Here is a 20,673-nt window from a genome sequence, read left to right on the forward strand (position 1 = left end):
CCCCAAGCACCTTTCCAAAGGTCGTAACTTTAAAAAAATGGTTTCATTCGTGTGACGATATCGCTGAACACGAATGTAGCCTTTTTTGGTCGAATTGATATGGGATGACCCTTTCATTAATTTGAGACTCATCCCATACTCACAAAATTTAATTTTATCAACTTTCGAGGTGCTCATCTCAAGAACCTTGGAGTTTCTGGGCATACACTCACTCATACTTGGTCGCAATCAGAGTCAATTCGAGTACTGTCTATTAGATTAGCAGCTCCTTTTTCAGAGTACCAAGAAATTGAGAAAATCGCAGCTAAAACAATGCAGAAAATCTCTCGAGGTTTCATTTTCCTCCTCCCTCCCTCCTTCAAAAACTCACCATCCGAATATATTGAATGTATCATCATTAAACTTTCGAGTAGGTACCATGGTTGTTTAAAATGTGACCACACCACTTCGGTGGAATAATTCCACACACACGATTGGTTCCTTCAAACAAGAAAATACCACCTTTTCCACTCTAATGTTCAATATGTTGCATATTTCTCTTACGCAGGTGACACGCAATCATCCCCTAGAGGTAAATAATAGGCAATTTATTCGTCATATATGTCCACATAGTCGTATACTCTACACCAATTCCACGCAGCAAAATAGCGAAATTTCGTTCCACGAATTTTATCCATCGAGCTTCATCGAGGTAGAAATTTTTTCGCAATTTGTACCTATGTACATAGTACATACAAGAACAAGGTTGAAAGCACGATGAAATAAGACATTGAAAAGTAAGATTTTATCGAAGAAAATTGTTCTCCAGGGTGAATAAAAGTATTGCTGATAAAAGCCTAGTCGTAAATATACCGTTCAAGGTGCGCATATAAAGCCTTATACATACCTATATAAAGTTGCAAGTCGAAAGTTTTATGTTCTGTTAACGAAGTAATACACGAGAATCTACGATATACAATACAGTTAGGTACGCGTAAAATTTCGGCAGACTTTACGACGAGTTATTTTTCAATTTTTATTGACGTTTTAGCGAAACAATAAGCGATGAGACTGAGAGTAGAACGAGAATGCGGAAAGGGGAGAGGAGATTCAACCTGGTACGTATAAAATGAGTAAATATTTCGACGTCGACGTCGTCTTTGGGTTTGCTTTTCGTTTTCGTTAGGTAGGTATTTTCGATGATGAAGGTAAAATTGCGATTACCTCTAGTATACGAATTGGAAAATGGTACTTGAGAGAAATCGACGAACGAGATACCTACGTATACATAGAGAAATGAAAGAAGAAAGATATAAAGCGAATAACTAAAAATAAGGGAAGCGTATAATCGAAAAAACATGTAAGAAGAAGCAATCTAATATCATATGATACTAACTGGAGTGGTGATGTTGTGCCATATCATCGACTGTGAACTTTTTCCTTCTGGTATCGTCGAATAATTCCTTTCGCAATTTTTCTAAATTATACGCAGCTGCTAGCTCATTTATAACGTTCTCTCTGAATCGTTGAATTTCTCTAGGATCTGTGATACCTTCGTGGGCTCCGGTGTATTTAAGCACGTTATCAATTATTAAATCTTCGGCTGTACGTAAATCTTCGTCGGTCTCGAGCTGCTCGTGGCCTGCGCCATGTTTTACATTTCGTTTGGGAAAATATCGATATTCGGAGCCTCGATTGTTAAAAGCTGAATTTCGAACACTTTGCAGGATATAATTTTGAATATATTGATCGAGCAGTACGTCATTTTTACGTTGGTCTTTTTGTAGCTCGGATCTCTTTTGCGATCGTTTATCTACTCCGAAGTAGTTGGACCAGTCGACTGATTTTTTCTTGATGTTTAAAGGTTTTTGGGACTTTAGATCGACTGGTAATTCTTTTTGACCTTTTGGTAAGACTTCTTTGACTGGTCTGTATTTATCTGGTTTGCCACTGTCTGCTTTTTTGGGCGATGATTTGGTTTTATTAGATGAGGGTGATTTGGTAACTTGTGCTGGTTTAATCGTCGAGTTGATTTTATCAGTGCTCGATGGAGGAGATGGTTTATCTTCTACGGCTGATCTTTTCTGTATAAGGAATCTTTCGTTATTTCTATCTGGTGTATTGCTTCCTAACCAGTACCTTTTACCTCTGGAGGATCTTTTTGGTTCATCCCTACTACTAGAGATGGTTTTAATGGGAAATTCTTGATCGGGCAACACGTATTCGTAATACCCACTGGGATCTTTATCGTTTAAGAATTTCAGGAATCCTTCTACGTCTTCGTTAGTTATACTCTCGGGATCGAAGTCCTGTCCCGTCGAGTCTCGGTATTTCTCCAGCAATGAGTTGAAAGCTTGCAGGTAGTCTTCAGCTTCATCCGAGTCGTCAGCCTCGTATGATTTAACTAGTCTGGTGTGCGATCTTGGTTTGGTTTTGGCGCGTTCGCGAAAGGGCGATGGAGGTAAAAATAAGCTTTCTTCTTGGTCCCCGTTGGCGTACAGGTTTTGCAGGTTTTCTGGTATTTCGGAGAATTCGCGTTCGCGAAAAAATGACTTTTTCTGTGGTCTGGAACGCGATGATGATGATGATGATGATGGTGGTGGAGGTGGTTGCGAGTCTTCGTCTGTTTCGAGGATGTCTAACATTAGACGTTCGAGGAGTCTTTCTTTGAGTTCTTTTTGGTATTCTTCGGTGTCTAAGTCGGGTGTGCGGTCTTCTTCGTAGTATCGGTGAGGCTTCGAAGGCGGTCGTGATGTGTAAGGATAGCCGATTGGCTCGCGATTCGAGATATCTGTGGACAAAGTGAAGGATTAGGATTAGGTTTTTGTTGTTTGGTAGATTGAGAGTGAGATTTTTAGAGGCAAATGAGAATTAGGTTGAATTCGAGTCTTAGATTTGAAAAAAAAAAAACATGAATACTTTTTTGCTCAAAATTAATTTCAAGAACTCGAAAGGATTTTTCCCAGGGATTCAATAGTCAGCCAAAATGATAGAAAATTATAGCATCAAACACACAAATCAACCTGACGAACCAAGAATTCGTCGAAGTTTTTTCCAATTTCAAAGCAGTCAAACAAATTAATACAGTCGACTCAAAATATTCATCAACTTTTTTCCAAATTTTTGAAATATTAGTAATTTAATCTTGATATATGAAAGAGTAAGGTTAAGGCAATTCCAGGTATCTAGAATATTTTTCAGAAAAACTTTCACAAAGTCCGACTCTCTAACATTCTGCCAAAGATTGAGATTTATCAATTTTTTTTTTAAACCCTACTTTGTATCGAAAATTTTGCAAATTCATTTTCAAGTTGAAAAATAAATTCATGTCAAAATAAATTTGATTGGTCTTGAAAAAAAAATCGTGCAAGAAAAATTGCCTGCTCAGTTTGTCGTAAATACGCATGTTTAAAAAATTATGTATAATAAATTGCATAATCAGTTCGCCGTAAATATGTTCTTATTATTTTTTATTTCAACAATACGATGAAAATGTACTTTTACGACAACATAAACGTGAGTTTACGAGGACCTTCCTTGTCCAACCCATTTTTTCCCCCTCAACACGGGCCAATGTCTTCCACTTTTACACATTTTTTATTTTTTTACGTTTCCTATTGTGATTTCTTGCGAAATTTGCAAAATTTGCAAAATTTGAAGGTTCTGCCTGGAAGTAGATAGAACAAATCGGTCTGTGGAATTTTAAAGAGAAAAAATTATAAGAAATGAAGATTCAGTAGGTAATTAAAATTTATAAAATTTTAGGATTGGAACTTCCAAGATTGAAGCTCAAATACATATTTTAAAAGAATGTAGGTATAATTACAGTTGAAAGTTACTTTCTTGAAAATTTGGAAAAACTACGTTAAATGGACGTTTTAAGATTAATTTTTTTTTTTACTGCCAAACTAATTTTTCAAAAGGAATTCATGAAATCCTTCGAGAAAATACGTGCTCCACCATTTTGATCAAAATGTATTTTTTGGATACAAGCCCCAAATGCTGTTTTAGGTCCCTCTCCCACCCCGCAGGGATCCAGATGAAAAAAATACCCCGAAAACTCCAGACTCTTGCTTATAAAAAGTTAAAACTTTGCTTACTTATGGGAGTTCTTAAAGGCATTAATTTCATTTTTCTTTTTTGACCATTTGACACGATCAAGACTCGAAATTGGCTTCAAAGGAGAGGAGGAAAGGAGAGTTACATAAAACCAAAATTTTTCAAAAAATATACCTACATCATTGGTACCTATACCAAATTAATGGATACGTAGGTACCTGCAAACAAAAAAAATCTGCCTAAAAATGTCATTGAGTGGGACTAAAAAAATACGCAATTTCAATCTTGAAACAGGAATCATTATAATTATCTTCATCACCTTCTTTGATATCATCATCTTCGATAAGGAATTTTTGAATTTCATACCTCCTTCTCCCCATCTTTATGGGATTATTTTTGGGCTATGGAGAAAATGATTGAAATCAGCGTCCTCAATACCTCATATTATAGGTACTCGTGTAACATTCTTCAAAACTTTTTGAATTTTTACCCCCCCCCCCTCTCCCTCCCCATTCCCACAAAAATGGGTTTGTTGTTGGACTACATGGGGCAAATAGTTGGTGAAATTTGAAATCTGCTTCATCAAAAACTTATAAATCGGTACAAGGGAGGACTGTCTTTGACTTTTCTTTTGGAAAATTGGAGGAGAGTTCGAGAAAACGTTGCAGGGGACCTCAAAATGCTGCAGATAAGCAGAATTTTGGGTGCCCAACTTTTATAATCACTTTTCTACTGGGGTTTCAAATTTTAAAATTTATATTAAAATTGAAAAAAAACAAGTTTTTTTGAAAAAAATAATATTTTGTGACAATTGATTATTTATTATTAGGTACATATATCTGCTTATGAAGCACCTAATGAAAACCTTTTTCGAATTTTTTTCACTTTTCTAGAGGTTTTGCATGACTTACAAAAATGATACGATTTTGGACCTGCATATATTACAAACTTGTGTAGAATGACCTACCTACTTAAAAAGATTGAAAAAACATCAAAAACGTTTTTTTATATTATGCAAGTGGATAAGTACTTGAATACTGAATTTTTCGGAAAAAGTAGAATACAGCCCACTCAATTAATAATATGTACATAACCCATATTGCATTTTTCAACATTTTGCATTCGTAGGTCATTTTTTAGAACAAATCCCTTCATTTTTTTCCTAAAATGGACAAAAATGGGCTAAAAGGGACAATTGGAGGTGAAAATACTTGCTTCTCGCCAAGTTTCGATCATTCACAGCTCCTTCTATTTTGAAGATAAGCTAAGCAAGGAAATTGTTTTTTATTTTTGGCTGTTTTCAACTAAATTTTTTTAACCTTGCAAGGGATTGATACTACCAAAGATCATTCCTGGAAATTTTTTTTGCATTTTTTTCATAAAATTAAAAATATTTTTCTAAATAGGAAAACCATCGCATTTACATTATAATGAAAATGACTGCTTAGACATTTTTTTCACACTTCAGGCCTTTTTTACCTCCACCGCCCCCCCTCAGCTTCAAAAAAATAAAGGATTGGTGCACATTCCAGCCAGTTGTTAAAACTACGTTCTATTACTTTCAAAACATTGAGGGATGGACTGGCATGTGATGTTACCTGGCGATTGCTAGGAGCTCCAAGACTCCAAGAGACCCCCATGGGCTATGTTTAAATCAAAAAAATATACTGTTTTCACCTTCTCTGAACATGAATTTTCACAAGATTTTTTTTAATCAAGTACATTCAAATTGTAGAATTGTGTTGTTAAAAAGATAAACTCATCACAAAAAGCATTGTTTTTTACTTCTCAAAATACAAATTCTGAATTTTTTTGCTCTCACTTCACTTGGGCCTCTGTGTGTATTTAAAAAAAAAATTGAGATAGAACTAACTCTTCTGCCCTCGCTTTCCTCCAGTCAATTTCTATCTCTTTTCGAAACCCCCTCCCCCCCCCAAAAAAAAATTGAAGCTTCCATAAATTCAAAACGGAAAATAACAATTTTTTATATGCCCTAATGGAAAAATTCTCATTTCATCTTTATTTCACTTGAAAAATTTAACACTTTATTCAGCAAAATTGGCATTTTTTTCTCATAGCAAATTTTTAGCCCCCCTCCTAAAAAAAAAACACCTCTAGTTTTGTTCATATCAGGTTGACCAATTTTTGCGAAATTTGAATAAAAACACAAAAACAAAAATCAATTGTACAACTTGCATTCAAGTATCCAAACCTCAGAAGAAAACAGGACGAGGAAAACTCTTAGGTAGGAGGGGTTGAGGGGATCAAAATCCGCCTGGGGCCCCAAACGACTCAGTCTGCGCCTGAAAACATTGTGACAGAATGTTGGAATCTTTAGGTTCCTATCTGGGCCATTCCACGTCAATTTGACCAAGAAGTGATGAGGGGGGAGGGAGGGGGTCAGCAATTTTTTTGAAATTTTTCCCGTGGAAAGACCTTCCGAAGGGATGACCAATGGTGCAAATTGCAGCTCTCTAGTCTTTTTTCAAAGGCTGCTAGGGGGTGTCAAAGTTTTCAGTGAACTTGAAATATCATCCAATTCAGCAGTGGATTACTCGATAACCGCGATACCTATCAAAATGGAATTTTTTCCAATAGTTAGGGGTTTTGAAAGGCTTTTTGGTGATATCATAAAAATCAGTGTTGCCACTTTTTTTCGTACAAAAAATTAGCTCGAAAAGTTTCAAAACGTAGTTTTCATATCGTTCCGACTCTTCCAAAATTCCGAAAAAAAAATATTATGGACAACTTTTCATGCTGAACAACATATTAAAAAATTGAGATAGCATTATGTCGTAAAGTCGATTTAAAAAAATTGAAAGTTTGCGAAAAAATGCGATTTTTTGATTGAAAACATGAAAAAAAGTTTTGAGTGGTAAAGTTGGCCCATTTGACCCCTATTTTTACGTATCCATTGAAAAAGTTGAAAGAACTTTTTCACTCAATGAAATGAACTCACCACAAAAAAAAATCAAAACTCAAAAAATTAACAAATCTCAATTTTTTTGCTATGAGTGTGATTTTTATATAACTTTTCATGAAATACGTCAGAAAGAGGTCTAAATAAGACAACAGAATGAATTTAAACTTTTTTTGATGTTTGGAATTGAAAATTGAATTTTTTCAAACTTTGATTTATTTTGTGATGAGTTCATTTCATGGAGTGGAAGGGTTTTTTCAACTTTTTCAAAGGCTAGAGGGCTGCGATTTTCGCCATTGGTCATCACTTCAAAAGGTCTTTCTGCAGGAAAAATGTCAAAAAAATCGCAACCCCCCCCCCCTAACCACTTCTTGGTCGAATTAATGTGGAATGATTATCCATCTACATACAACTTTTCATTCGAGTTCAGATGAAAATTCTCAATTCCATTTTTGATGTTGTTTTCCAAAAAAAAAAATCATTGTATTATCTTACACATATAGGTACCTACCTAAGATACTTAAGTAATACATATTTCACTGGTTTTTCTTTCATTTATTTTTTAAATCATATTCTGGTCTCACCTACTTCAGTTTTGTATCGAATCAAAAGACAACGATTAACAGATACCTACCTACACTTTAAAATAATTTTTGAAGACTAAATAATCATCTCAAGTTTACTCACCATACTCTCTCGGCGGCGAATCTAAATACATTAATTCATCTTCGAACGGCACCTCCTTGTCCGCTTCTTTATTCGGTACAACGTAATAATTGCTAGCGGCGGCCAATTGTCGTTGGCGGTTCGCAATAGAATTTAAAGCGTTTCTTAAATTATCCTCTTCGACACAAAATCCGTGACCGATTAATAATAGACTTAGCAAAGTAACTGGTAGATGTAACATCTCTCTCGCTCTGAAACATAAAACACGAGTAATCAATTAAGTAACTTGCCAGAAAGCACCGCAGCTTTTACATTATACCACGATAACGATAACGAGTAGGGCGATCAAAAAAAAAAGCCAAGGTAGGTACAGTACGACCAAGTCAGATGGTAAAACAGATTATTTGGGATGAAAGTGGTCGATGTTCATTGGTGGTAATTTTCTCGCCGCACGTGTTTATTTTACGTAGATATATATTTTTTCCACCGAAAAAAAAATCCACCCAAATGGTCGAAAGTTTGTATCATACATCGTTAATTAAAATCCTATACCTCGAATATGGTTGACCTTCGATTGAAATATTTTTTCGCACAAATACCTATATTAAAGGGTGCCTCTGTGGATTTGTTTTGCTGGCATACGAGTAGGTACATTTTAACGAATAAATAATACCTCCCTATGGTGTCGATTGTTCTATATTTTGTCTTTTGAACTCGTAGCCTCCTACGTAAAACTATCGGAAAAAAAAGTGAAATGACATTGAAAAGCGAGATTGATCGACGCCATTAACGCGTTTGAAAGTTAATTAGAAAATTTCGATTCGACTCATACATCAAAAGATTACCATCTATACGGAAAGCTTTTATCGACAAATGGAAATTTTAGCAAGTTGTTTTTTTAACGAGAACTGCTCGACTGAGCGTGATTTTCAAAAAGCTCGAAATTTTCATCGAGCTTTTTCACCCTCTCGTCGAATTGTAAATAAGCGAATATATATGATTTAAATGAAAAGAATCTCGCATATGGAGCACGTAAATGGAAAACTTTCGTACATCCGAATTTAAAAATTTCGTAATATTTGCATTTTTTGAAAAAAAAAGACAGATACGAGGAACAAGGGAAACAAATTGCGAAATAACTCTATTTTGTAACTTATAAGGAAATATTTTCGTATAAAAAAACCAGACGAAGAAAAGCAAAAAAACAAGATGGGAATTTATTTTCATCGAGGACGAGCGAAGGACTTCTCTGTTGAGAGCTTTTTATTGTTACTTTGTGTTTATTTTCAATTATGGACTTTTTCGGCTCGTCGTTGGCTTTTTTTTAAAGGCCTTCGGCGTAAATTTAATTTCAAAATCGAGCCTGTGAAAAAGTAATGCGATTATGTTGGTTCATTTTTTCGCAGACGAAATTTAATTTCGAAAACCCGAGTAACAAATTTATAGGAAGGTACCTATGGTAGGTATGTATTGCGAATTCTTTTGTATTTGAACTGCACAGAATAATATTCGTAGGTGAATAAGTGTACGAATACCTACATATTTGTTTTCCTCACGAATGGTGCCCTGTGGAAAAAGAAATTACTTAACAAATGAGGCTGATGAAATCTGCACATTTACAAGTTGAAAGAGTAGGAAATTCTCTATAAGTATAGGTAGGTAGGTATATGAGTAGGTGTTAGGAACAAGAACATTACATTTTGACAATATTAAAAAGAAATTTTAATAAAGATCGGGAAAAGTAGGTACGAGTACTTAATGTAGGTATAAACCAACAAATGGGATTTCATTTTTCTCGGCTGAGAAATATTGTCGTCGCCGACGGCGATATTAACGGTGGTAAATTTCTCAAAAGGGATTGCCACCTGAGCTCTAGGCTAATAGTGAACATGTTTTTGTATGATGTATAGCTCTACCTTGTTTCGCATTGTTGTATCCTTTGTAAATTAATTTTTATTCGGTGGTTGGGTTTGGAGAAATGGGCGTTTAATGGAGATATTTTTATTGTATAGGTAGGTGCTTTGTAGTGAAAAGTATGGATTTAATCAGCTATAAAATTTTCCAAATAACTGTTCTGCCATATGGTAAGAGTATACATATTAGGTAAATTTGTAACACACATTATTTTATTGTTACATCTTGATATGCCTACAGGCTGTTCGAACAATTAGTAACCAAACTGAAATTTTGGAATCAATCTGGTGTTACTGAGAAGAAGATGAACTTTGTGTCTAAAATTGAAGGAGCAAACATCCTTTTTTTTGAAAAAATTTACCCTTGAAGAGAAGGAGGCTTAGTAATTCCATAATAGTTGGTGTCTTTTCACACTTTTTAAAACCAATTTTCAGCCAACGCTGCCCAAATTATGTTTTGATTTTCACTTATTCGCTTCATTTGGGGAATATCACTGATATTTTTTTAAATTTTGACATGGATACGCGATGTTTGGATAGACAGCGAAAAAAAAGTATTTCGGATTTGGAACAAACATTTTGAGTTAAAAATCCTTCAGAAATTGGCCAAATGGAGGCAGAGCCATAGGGCCTCAAAATTGGATCATTTTCAAAAAAAAAACTGTTGGAAAAATTTCTGAATCAATTTTTAAAAAATGCTTTTTGAGTTCTTGCATCTTCCTGAACCATTTTTGGCTTGATTTGAAACCACTTTCAGCCTCCCAACAGGGTGTTCAAAAGTTGATCAGTCTAAAAATGAGAGATTTCTCATTTCAAAACACAAAAGAAATGTTGATAAATTCTGAAAAAATTTCAAAAATTGTATATCGCAGTGAGCCAATAATTTTAAAATTGCTCTGTGAAAATTAGCTAGTTTTGTTTTATAATTCAAAAATTTCAGTAAGGTAAAGTGGGGTAATTCCGATATGGGGTAATTCCGATAGCAAGCCCTAGCTTTGTTGCAAAAAACATTTTGGCACAAATTATGAAGGAAGTAGGTAGTTTTAGTGCTAACCTACACCCATTAATGATCAGATGGTTCATCTGCTCTGTGTTGTCAAGTCTGTGCAGTGTTCAAAATCTGAATGCCCAAATCCTTTGCCGCAAAAAACAGTGCACTTTTGAAACTCGTTTTTATCGTTCAAAATTTGTTGAAAAATTCTGTTTAGAAGCTGATATTTGATGAATACGTGTTAAAGTGTCAGTACCTCTTTTGATTTTGCTTTTATAATTATTTGTTTGTGGCACTGAATTATTAAACATGTCGATCATTTTTCATGCTGTGGGGTAATTCCGATAGCCCCAGCAAAATTGTCCTGCAATGTTTTTTTCTCTGTTTTGATGTATTATAGTTTTAGGGGGTCGAAATTATCAAAGAAAATCCTCAAAACGGGGCATTTTTCTCTAGTTGGTCTAGTTTTCAAAAATTATGCCTCAAAAATGCATATTTGTAAAAAAAATTAAATTTTTGTTCTAATGATTCAATTTACATGAAATAAAAACCTAAATATGCAATAAATGGTATATTTCAACATTACTGGCTCGGAATTACCCTGGTAGAATTCCTTTCCTTATAAAACTCATTATCGGAATTACCCCATTTTTAGGGTAATTCTGATAACTCAACCTTCCAAAATGTTTTTTCAATTATATGTATGAAGCCTTCACACAAATCACTCTTCAATATAGTCAATGTGTAGCTGAAGGACGTAGGAATAAAGTTGTTACATCATTTTTGCCCCAAAATGTACAGGAAATCCAAAAAATGAGAAATTGCTAAAATTTTGAATTTTGCCATCGGAATTACCCCACTTTACCTTAATAGTTTTTAGAATGGCCTATTTTGAAAATTTTATGATTTATCTCAATTTAAAAACATTGAAAATACAAAAAGACAAAAAGACAAAATGACAAAAAGACAAAACGACAAAACGACAAAACGACAAAAAGACAAAAAGATGAAAAGATGAAACGACGAAAAGGCAAAAACTAAAAAGACGAAAAGACCAAGAGATGAAAAGATGAAAAGACCAAGAGACGAAAAGACGAAAAGACCAAGAGATGAAAAGGCGAGACGACGAAAAGATGAAAGACAAAACAACGAAAAGACAAAAAGATAAAAAGACAAAACAGCGAAAAGACAGAAAGATGAAGCAACAAAAAGGCAAAAAGATGGAAAGACAAAAAGACAAAAAGGCGAAAAGACAGAAAGAGGAAAAGATGAAAACATAAAAAGACGAAAAACCAAAAAGATAAAAAGATGAAACGACGAAAAGACAGAAAGACGAAGCGATAAAAAGGCAAAAAGATGGAAAGACAAAAAGGCGAAAAGACAGAAAGAGGAAAAGATGAAAACATAAAAAGACGAAAAAGAAAAACCGAAAAGACAAAACGATAAAAAGATGAAACGACGAAAAGACAGAAAGACGAAGCGACAAAAAGGCAAAAAGATGGAAAGACGAAAAGACAAATAGGTGAAAAGACAGAAAAAGGAAAAGATGAAAAGACAAAATGACAAAAAACCGAAAAGACAAAAAGATAAAAAGGCGAAACGGCGAAATGACAGAAAGACGAAGCAACAAAAAGGCAAAAAGATGGAAAGACAAAAAGACAAAAAGGCGAAAAGACAGAAAGAGGAAAATATGAAAAGACAAAAAGACAAAAAACTGAAAAGACAAGATGGAAAGATAAAAAGACGAAAAGATGAAAAGACAAAAAAACTTGGAAAAAATGCTGGCAAATTCTCGACTTAACTTATGCCAAATGACCAAAAAAATGAACAAATTTTTGCAATTTTTTTTCACCATCACTCTCTTAAGTTGACAGTCATTATGAAAAAAATCTTACAAATTTAGTTAGCCCTTCAAATTAGAAATAGGCCGTGCGGAGAAACCGACCTGACCTCCTCCTGAGTTCTCATAAAATGGGAAAAATCCAAAAAATTGATTTACAGATTTTGTTTAGATGGTATGTAGTTGAAGTTAATCGTGGAATTCGGTCCATTGTTGACCCTTCTTTCCCCTCTCATGACGAAAAAAATGAATTTAAGACCCTTAAAATTATCATATTTTTACATTCCAATCAAATTGAATTTGATTCATTTTCATCCCCCCTCCCTCCCCAATGAGAAGAAAAGTTAGCTTGATCCCCCAAGAATTTCTCATGTTTTTGTTCATTTCTCAAGTTTGAGGGTTTCTATTCATAAAAGAGCCAAGATTTCTGGAGCACTGAGAGAGGTTCTCGAAAAGAGAGTTATTTGGAAAAATTTAAACACAAAGGTTGAAATTTCAAACAAAAATAGGCCCTCCATATTTATTTTTCATTCAATTCTTTTGATCATTGTTTGGAGAACCTAAATAAAGTGTTTTCTAGAAAAGGGTGATTATTCTAAACAATTTAAATCAGGAATGCAAATTTTTTAAAGTATTTTTGGAGGCCTGAAATTTTAAAATTTTTAGTCAATTTTGTAGGGTTCTAAACAAATTACAAGGAGATCACTGTTGTTTGGGGGAGGGGGAGAGGACATTTTTCCTAAAAAGGAGGTTATTAATTTGAAAGAATTCTGCTTACAACGCAATAAAAATGAAAAATTTTCAGATGATTTCTGTATTTAATTTTTTTTTCAAGTTGAGCATTTTTCACACGACATTGCCTTGAACTTTGGGGAAAATTTAAAAAAAAAAGGAAATTATTACCTCATGAAGTCTGAAAACTTCAGGATATAAGAACGTAAAACAACGAAGCTTCAAAATACGAGTACCTAAGATCTGCTCTAATTAACAAACATCACTCAAATGCAATATTTCACTTTTATTAGGCTCTTTGACGACGTACGTTATAGTGTTGAAAGGGTTTAAGTAGGTATTATAAATGGATGACCCCAATTGTGAATTAACACTCATCCAATTTCTCTGAAGGAATTGGGGGAGGGGGGGTGTGAAATTAGCCCAAAAAATGTATAAGTAGATATGAAAAATAAAAAAGTTAAACCTTAGTTTTGATTTAGAAAACCTCGTTCCACGCCCCTACCTCTCCAAATTTGAAATTTCCTTGGAAGGATTTGATAAACTAATGTACATAGAAACCTGAAATTATGAATGTACAATTTGGTTATGATGCCTCAGATGTACCTTTTAGAGTTCTGCCTTTTTCTAAAGTCACAAAAAATGGAGTTTTACACTTCTTTAAAATGTTTGTGATTTTTAGGGAAAATATTTAGAAAATACCCTAAGCATTTTGGAGGGTTTGTCTGAAATGGAACGTCTGACTTTTTTCTGAAAAATTTTTGGGTCTTCAAAATCGAACATTAATTTTTTACCAGAGTTTAAAATTTTTAATTCGCGATAAAAATTTTTCAAAAAATGTTCAAAATGACTGAGTAATTGACCAATTGTCAATTTTTAAATTTTTAATCTTTCAGAGGTTTTGCACTACCTACCTACTTGAGAAAATTGAAATTTCGAAATCTAAAATCTTAATAGCACAGTAGTGGTTCAAGTCAGAGCCTTAAAATTATTCCTACAGTATTTTGAGCTGCCCCTCAACATTTTTTAGATGGATCCCCTGACCCCCCCCCCTCGAACGAAAAACTTCAATATGACCCACCTCAGTATTAGTTGACTCTTTGAATCATTCTCAGTTCCTGACCTGAAAAAATTTCACCACAGAGAAAAAAATACATGTAATGAGTCAAGTGACGTTATGAAAAGAAATTTTAAAGAAAATGACGTGGGGCAATAAGTATGGGTGGATTAAAATTTAGGTAGGTACATTCAGTTATTGCTTTAAAAAAAAACTCGCTCTGAGCAAACAAAATATCTACCTATTCACCTTTGGAAAAGAAAATGCTCTCTCAAAAAAATCAAAATCTCGAAGCTTAGATAAGTAGGTATGTTGCTAAGTATAGGCAATTTTAGCTTCTTATTCCGCCGAAAAACCATAAAATGAAAAATCACACCAGTTTCTTTCTTATACATATACAAAATTAATGGTGTGATTTTTTTTTCGTTTGGTATAGAAACCCACCTGTTTGTATTTTTCTACTGGAGATAAAAATTATTACCTATTTTTTTTTACGATATTCTTTCAGTTACAGATATTGAAGATAAATGGACGTCATTTGATCGGTAACTTGATAATAATAATGGGGTGATCGATTTTTAATTCTTTGTAGTTCGGCAGAGCGTGTTTTTTCCCAATGTGTTGGTGTGTTCTAAATATTGATTATACAAATAGGTCTACCTATATTATGCACAATTCAACTCTGTAGGACACGTGAATATTTAATAGATACCTGGAAGATAGGGTCGAGTTAGTGATGAAAATGTTTATCGAAGCTTAATACACAGAATAGGTTACCTTACACTTATTTTATAGGTTATGATTGCTGTTTACGTGGAGCAGATCAGATGATGAGCATAATGTTAAAAACCCCCGACGACGTAAATAGGAAGGGAGATCCGCTGAAGTTAAATTCGTCGCAATAAACTTATCAAATATGTGATTTTGATTTTTTTCGTATAATTCTTTATCGAAAATTTTTTTAAACGATTACGAATTAGGTACACAGCATATCAACTTATTCATATATTTTCAGAAGGAATTAATAAATGAGATCACATTTTTTCTCTGATAGTCCATCAACGACAGGATGTATACGTACAGATGATAACCTAATCGCTTTTCTCTCGTTATCATATTTGTCTCCAAATCCGGTAAAAATAACGAGTATAGGTATTCATTTTTTCAGAATTTGCTTACCTCACTTCGAGCACTTTTAAAATTTCCTATTTAGGTATTTTTATAAATTTCTGATAAGCACTCGTAGGTACGTTATTTTGCAAAAATTATGTATCCGTTTGCTCGCGATAATTACATGTAAAAGGATATGAGTAATCAGATGTAAAATATTTTTCATATCTATAAAAATATATTATTCATCAAAAAGATGAAAAAAACCATCACGCATTTGTATAACTGTGGCTATAAAAAAGGATGTGATTTCAGTTTAGAAATCATACTCGATCTGATTCCTATCCGAGGATGATAGCAGGTTCCAGCTCTGGTTCGACTATAGAGTCGAAGAATTGTTCTAGACCATTCAAAGAAAAAGTGCTACTTACAATTACATAAATTTAAAAAAAATTTTAATTCTTTCATGGTTAACAGTATGTTGTTTTGTTCAAATATGTTAGTAAAAGTGAAAGTACCTACGCATATTTTTATGGAAAAAAAATGCAGTTCGTTGATGGTAAGGTAAGTTTCATTCAATTTTTATAGCGTAAAATTTTTATTATAGGTTTAGCATTAAATACTTACTGATTTCTTGAGACTAGGGTGAAATTTCAGAATTGTGGACCTAACCTAACAAGGGGACTTTTTGAACTGGTGCTACCTGATTTGAAAACACCTCGCTAGATCGAAAGAACATGCCCTAAACCCACCGTAACCAAAATTTTCTGCCCCAAAGTGCATTTTTGAATTTTTAGATAGTTTCTAAAAATTTTTAAAACTCAAAAAAATTGTATTAATAGTGATTTTTAAAATTGTTTATATGAAACATGAATTTTTCTGAGCGAAATGAACCGGTATAAATAATCCAATTCAGTCCCTACATCAACAACTTATACCTACTTGTTCCAGGCCACTCTGTAGCCTCCAGAGATTTTTTAATTTTTTCCAAGAATTTCAAATCAGTCTGGATATTAAAAAAGACTGTAAATGAACTTTAGGATTTTAAACTTTGGTTAATGGTTATGGGGCATCTTTTTGATTGTTTTAGATGATTATCGCGAAATTCCAGTAGTGCTTTTAGTTCGAAAGTGAATTTTTAGTCAATTTGTAAATATTAGAAAAATGTAAAAAAAATCAAATTTTCAAAACAGGTACCTACTATACATATATAGGTAACGAACAAGGTTTTTGTTGAGATATTGCCTTAATGGAAGAGTGCCCAATAACCAGGTTCATTTTTAGCCCTTCCCGAGTGATTTGAAAACTCTAAAAAAAAATTGAAAATTCACTGAAGGCTCAAAAAAATTGAATTGCGATTGTATTTGAGTCGAGGGATCGTGTAAGCACACGTCAGACGATATTTCCGAGAGTTTTTTCTCATTTTCTGAAATTCACGCAAATTCGTCAATTCATTATTGAGCTAGCACTCTTGGAATTTTCTATAACTGCCTAAAAAGTAAAAAAGTCGATTTGCCCAACATGGATCCACCAGAGTTATAAATGCCAAAGTTCATTGCTAGGTAACCTTTCTGGAGTGATTATTTCTGGAGAAAATTAAAGAATTTCTGGAGGCTAGTATGTAGTTATTGATGTGTGGGAGTCTAATTAAAACAATTATTTAGATACATTTTATTGGTTCAGTTTTGACCCATTTGACCACTATTTTTACATATCCGTTGAAAAAGTTGAAAACCCCCTTTTAGAGCGGGCAATAGCGGGTTTAAAAAGGGGAAGATTGGCACATCAATTTTTTCTTCGGGAATGTGTTCGGATGGATCCTCTGAACCACTAAAAAAAAGAGCTGACTCAACTACCCCTGGAAGAAAATTTTTTAGAGGGCTGAAACCGGTTTCGATTCACGTTTTTTGCGTTTTACTCCGTAAATATCAGGTTTTTGAGAAAAACTACCATGACGAAAAATGTTCCCCTTCAAATTCTCGACAATTTGATACTACGCTCGATACCCATTGCTCAAGGGGGGTGTCCAAAAAAAGGGGTGGAAAGAGTAGGTGTTTCAAAAAAAGTCAGTCCAATAAATTAATCAAAATTACCACTTAAAAATTATTCGTTTTCGCTCAAATTTTTTTTACAAAGTCTACTCACCCAACTACTAATCAAACTACCATTTGTCTTCAACCCTCCTCGGGGGTTCGTGAGGGTTGCTTGATTTTTCAAGTAACACACTACTGAATCATATTTATTTGAAAAACAAATCTGGACGTGCGATGTATCGAATAGTATGTTTTCGAGATCGCTAAATACGAATAATTATGACTTATTTTTTGCATACAACCCCTCAAAGCCCCTCTGTGCCCCAAAATGGGGATCAAAATTTTGAAAAGTCGTGAAAAATCGAGTGATACATCGAATGGTGCGTTTTCGAGGTCGCCGAGTGCGAATATGAACTTCTTTTTTGGGTCCCACCCCCCCAATGTCCCTCTGTGCCCCAAAATGGGGGTGAAAATTTTGAAAAATCGTGAAAAGTCGAATGATATATCGAATTGTATGTGTTCAAAGTCGCTGACGAGCACGAATATGGCCTTAATTTTTGGGCCCAACCCCGCACAACTCCCAAGTGCCCCAAAAAAAGGTCAAAATTTTGAAAAAATGTGAAAAGTCGAGTGACATATTGAATGGTATGTTTTCGAAATCGCCGAGTACGAATATGAACTTATTTTTTGCATACAACCCCTCTGTGCCCCTCTGTGCCCCAAAATGAGGGTCAAAATTTTGAAAAATCGTGCAGAAAAATCGACTGATATATTTTTGCTCCTGCTTTTTTACGTTATTTTCCCGCTCTATTTTACTCGATGAAAAAAAACGCGTCACAAAAATTCAAAATTCGAAGAAATTCAATTAATGAACGAATTTAATTTTTTTGCTATGAGTGTGATTTTTATCAACTTTTTCGCGAAATACGTCAGAAAGAAATCAAAGTAAGACAACTGAATAAATCTAAACTTTTTTTGATATTTGGAATTGAAAATTTAATTTTTTCGAATTTGGATTTTTTTGTGATGAGTTCATTTTATTGAGTGAAAGGTTTTTTTCAACTCTTTCAACGAATACATAAAAATAGGGGTCAAATGGGTCAACTTCAGCAGTCAGAACTTTTTTTTATGTTTTAAATCAAAATATCGTATTTTTTCCGCAAACTTTCAATTTTTTTAAATCGACTTTACGAAATAATTCCATCCCAATTTTTTAATATGTTGTTCAGCATAAAAATTTGTTTGTAATATATTTTTTTCAGAATTTTTGAGAGTCGAAACAATATAAAAACTACGTTTTGAAACTTTTCGAGTTAATTTTTCGTACAAAAAAAAGTGGCAATACTGGTTTTTATGATATCACCAGAAAGCCTTTTAAAACCCCTAATTATTGGGAAAATTTCCACTTTGGTAGGTATCGCGGTTATCGAGTAATCAACTTCTGAAATCGATGACATTTTAAGTTCACTGAAAATTTTGACACCCCCAAGCAGTCTTTAAAAAAGGGCTAGAGGGCTGCGATTTGCTCCATTGGTCATGTCTTCGGAAGGTCTTTCAACTGGAAACATTTCAAAAAAAATCGCTGACCCCCCCCCCCCCTTACCACCTCTTGGTCTAGTTGTCGTAGAATGGCCCATCTAGTAGGTACCTACTTCTCCAAGTGCAATAAAATTCTAAGCTACACGCAGTCTAAAAGGTTAAAAGTTAAAATCTTTTCTTACTCCTTGGCAAAGTTCTCTCTTATTATTCTCTCTTTTCATTTTTGTGTTTTAAATCGTCATAAATGGTTCTAAGAGATCAAAAATTATGTTGATACTTTCAGATTAATAAATAATGCTGATCTCATTGCATCTGGAAAACTGGTGTAGCCTTGGCTGAATTTCCTTTTCTGGTTGCGAATAAAAATGCGAACTCAAAACGAGGAAAATATGTAACTTGACGACAATTTCTTCGTGAACAATTTGGATTCTCCGAAGATGATCGAGAGCAGTGAGCACTTCGTGACCACGGTTCATCGAAAATAATCGTGAAGGTTTTCAACGGTATTCGAATGTTACGAATTGTTACTAACCATGGAGCTATTGCTTTGTCATCAAATTCAGCTGAACCCGAATATGAAACGAAGTGTATTTATGAAAATCATCGAATAGTTTGTATAACAACCTTGATTTGGAAGAACCGAATAATAGGTATATTATTACTTAATAAGTACTTACTCTAACGTACCTATTCCTCTATTTTGCACCTTTATATTTTTATGTAGTTCGGCAGGTAGATAGGTATTAGTTAATTATTATCTGAACCTATATCTAATTTAGGCTAAATATTAAGTAAGTAATTCCCATAAAATTATTGGGATTTATTTTCAGTGAAAATTAGTAAAAGAAAGATGCATATCGTATAAACAAGTATTACACACTTACAAAGTTTTCACCTAAGTATGTTTATACCCAAAAGTATGCGTATTGTTGATACTTGCGGCTGAAGTATTTTTTCCTCATTATGACGAATAAGCAATATTAGGCAAATCCTGCCAGTTACCTACTCGAATATTTTGATAGTTTTCCTCATAAACAGGATACCTCGTCAATAAATTCATTTTAAAGTAATACAAGTATCAATTTAAATAATATTCCATTTCCAATCAATATTTTCATTCGCAAAGTACATACTTACAAATTGTACCTTATGGTCATTTTTACTCTTTCTCATGTCTTTCCAGAGTCTCAACGATACTTACATTTTTTTAATCTTAATATTACAATCACATCAGGTGAATCCTGTGAATTATTTCATAAACTATAGATGCTCACCAAGTCAAATTTACATTTTTAGAAGAGCGGTTGTGTTGTTATTAATATTATAGTACTGTGTGGTAATCACTTGAAATACCTAAGATTGGACCAATTTAACAGTTTTTTTCTTAATGATTTTTCTTCGCGGAATCACTTTTTAAACAATAATTACTTATTTTGAGTCATGATTTTTCTTATAAACATTTCGTTGCGTGATTGGCTGTCATTTTGAAAACGGTATGCAGTGTGGAAGTATGGTTTCAAGGTTTAAGTTTTTATTTAAAAATACATAAATAATAAGATAAATAATATTTGGATGAAGAAGGTAACTAGCGAGTTAGTACATCACGTTTGCATTCCATATTTTGAACGTATCTCTAACTCGTATTGAAATGTTTGTCAAAATTCATTTCTGAATGAGCACGTACTAGCATGAGAAACGGTTTTCAACTTTCTTCTCTTTGAACAAGCATAGCTCTACTCGATTGGGGTTCCGAAAATCTCCTATCACCTATAGTCATTTTGAGGGAAATTTTCTACAAATTAAATCTATACATTTACGTTTTTGTGTTTGGGTT

General features: G+C 33.7%; 1 protein-coding gene and 1 long non-coding RNA gene across 3 annotated transcripts in view; one reads left to right on the plus strand and one right to left on the minus strand.

Moving 5' to 3' along the window:
- The window catches only part of LOC135834710 (uncharacterized), a 194,116-nt gene that overhangs the window by 6,623 nt on the left and 166,820 nt on the right, over positions 1-20,673 (minus strand). For both annotated transcript variants that reach the window (XM_065348668.1, XM_065348669.1), the window contains exons 3-4: positions 7,646-7,875; positions 1,376-2,770 (exon numbers count right to left, since the gene is read on the minus strand). In XM_065348668.1, coding sequence (XP_065204740.1) covers positions 1,376-2,770; positions 7,646-7,865 — 1,615 coding nt within the window. In that variant the 5' untranslated portion in view covers positions 7,866-7,875. The remainder of the gene's footprint in view (positions 1-1,375; positions 2,771-7,645; positions 7,876-20,673) is intronic.
- Positions 15,604-19,948, plus strand: LOC135833612 (uncharacterized). Its single transcript, XR_010556499.1, has 2 exons — positions 15,604-15,831; positions 19,123-19,948. It is a non-coding gene; the product is annotated as an uncharacterized LOC135833612 (long non-coding RNA).

The sequence above is a fragment of the Planococcus citri genome, chromosome 2 (assembly GCF_950023065.1).
Source record: "Planococcus citri chromosome 2, ihPlaCitr1.1, whole genome shotgun sequence".
Taxonomy (NCBI): domain Eukaryota; kingdom Metazoa; phylum Arthropoda; class Insecta; order Hemiptera; family Pseudococcidae; genus Planococcus; species Planococcus citri.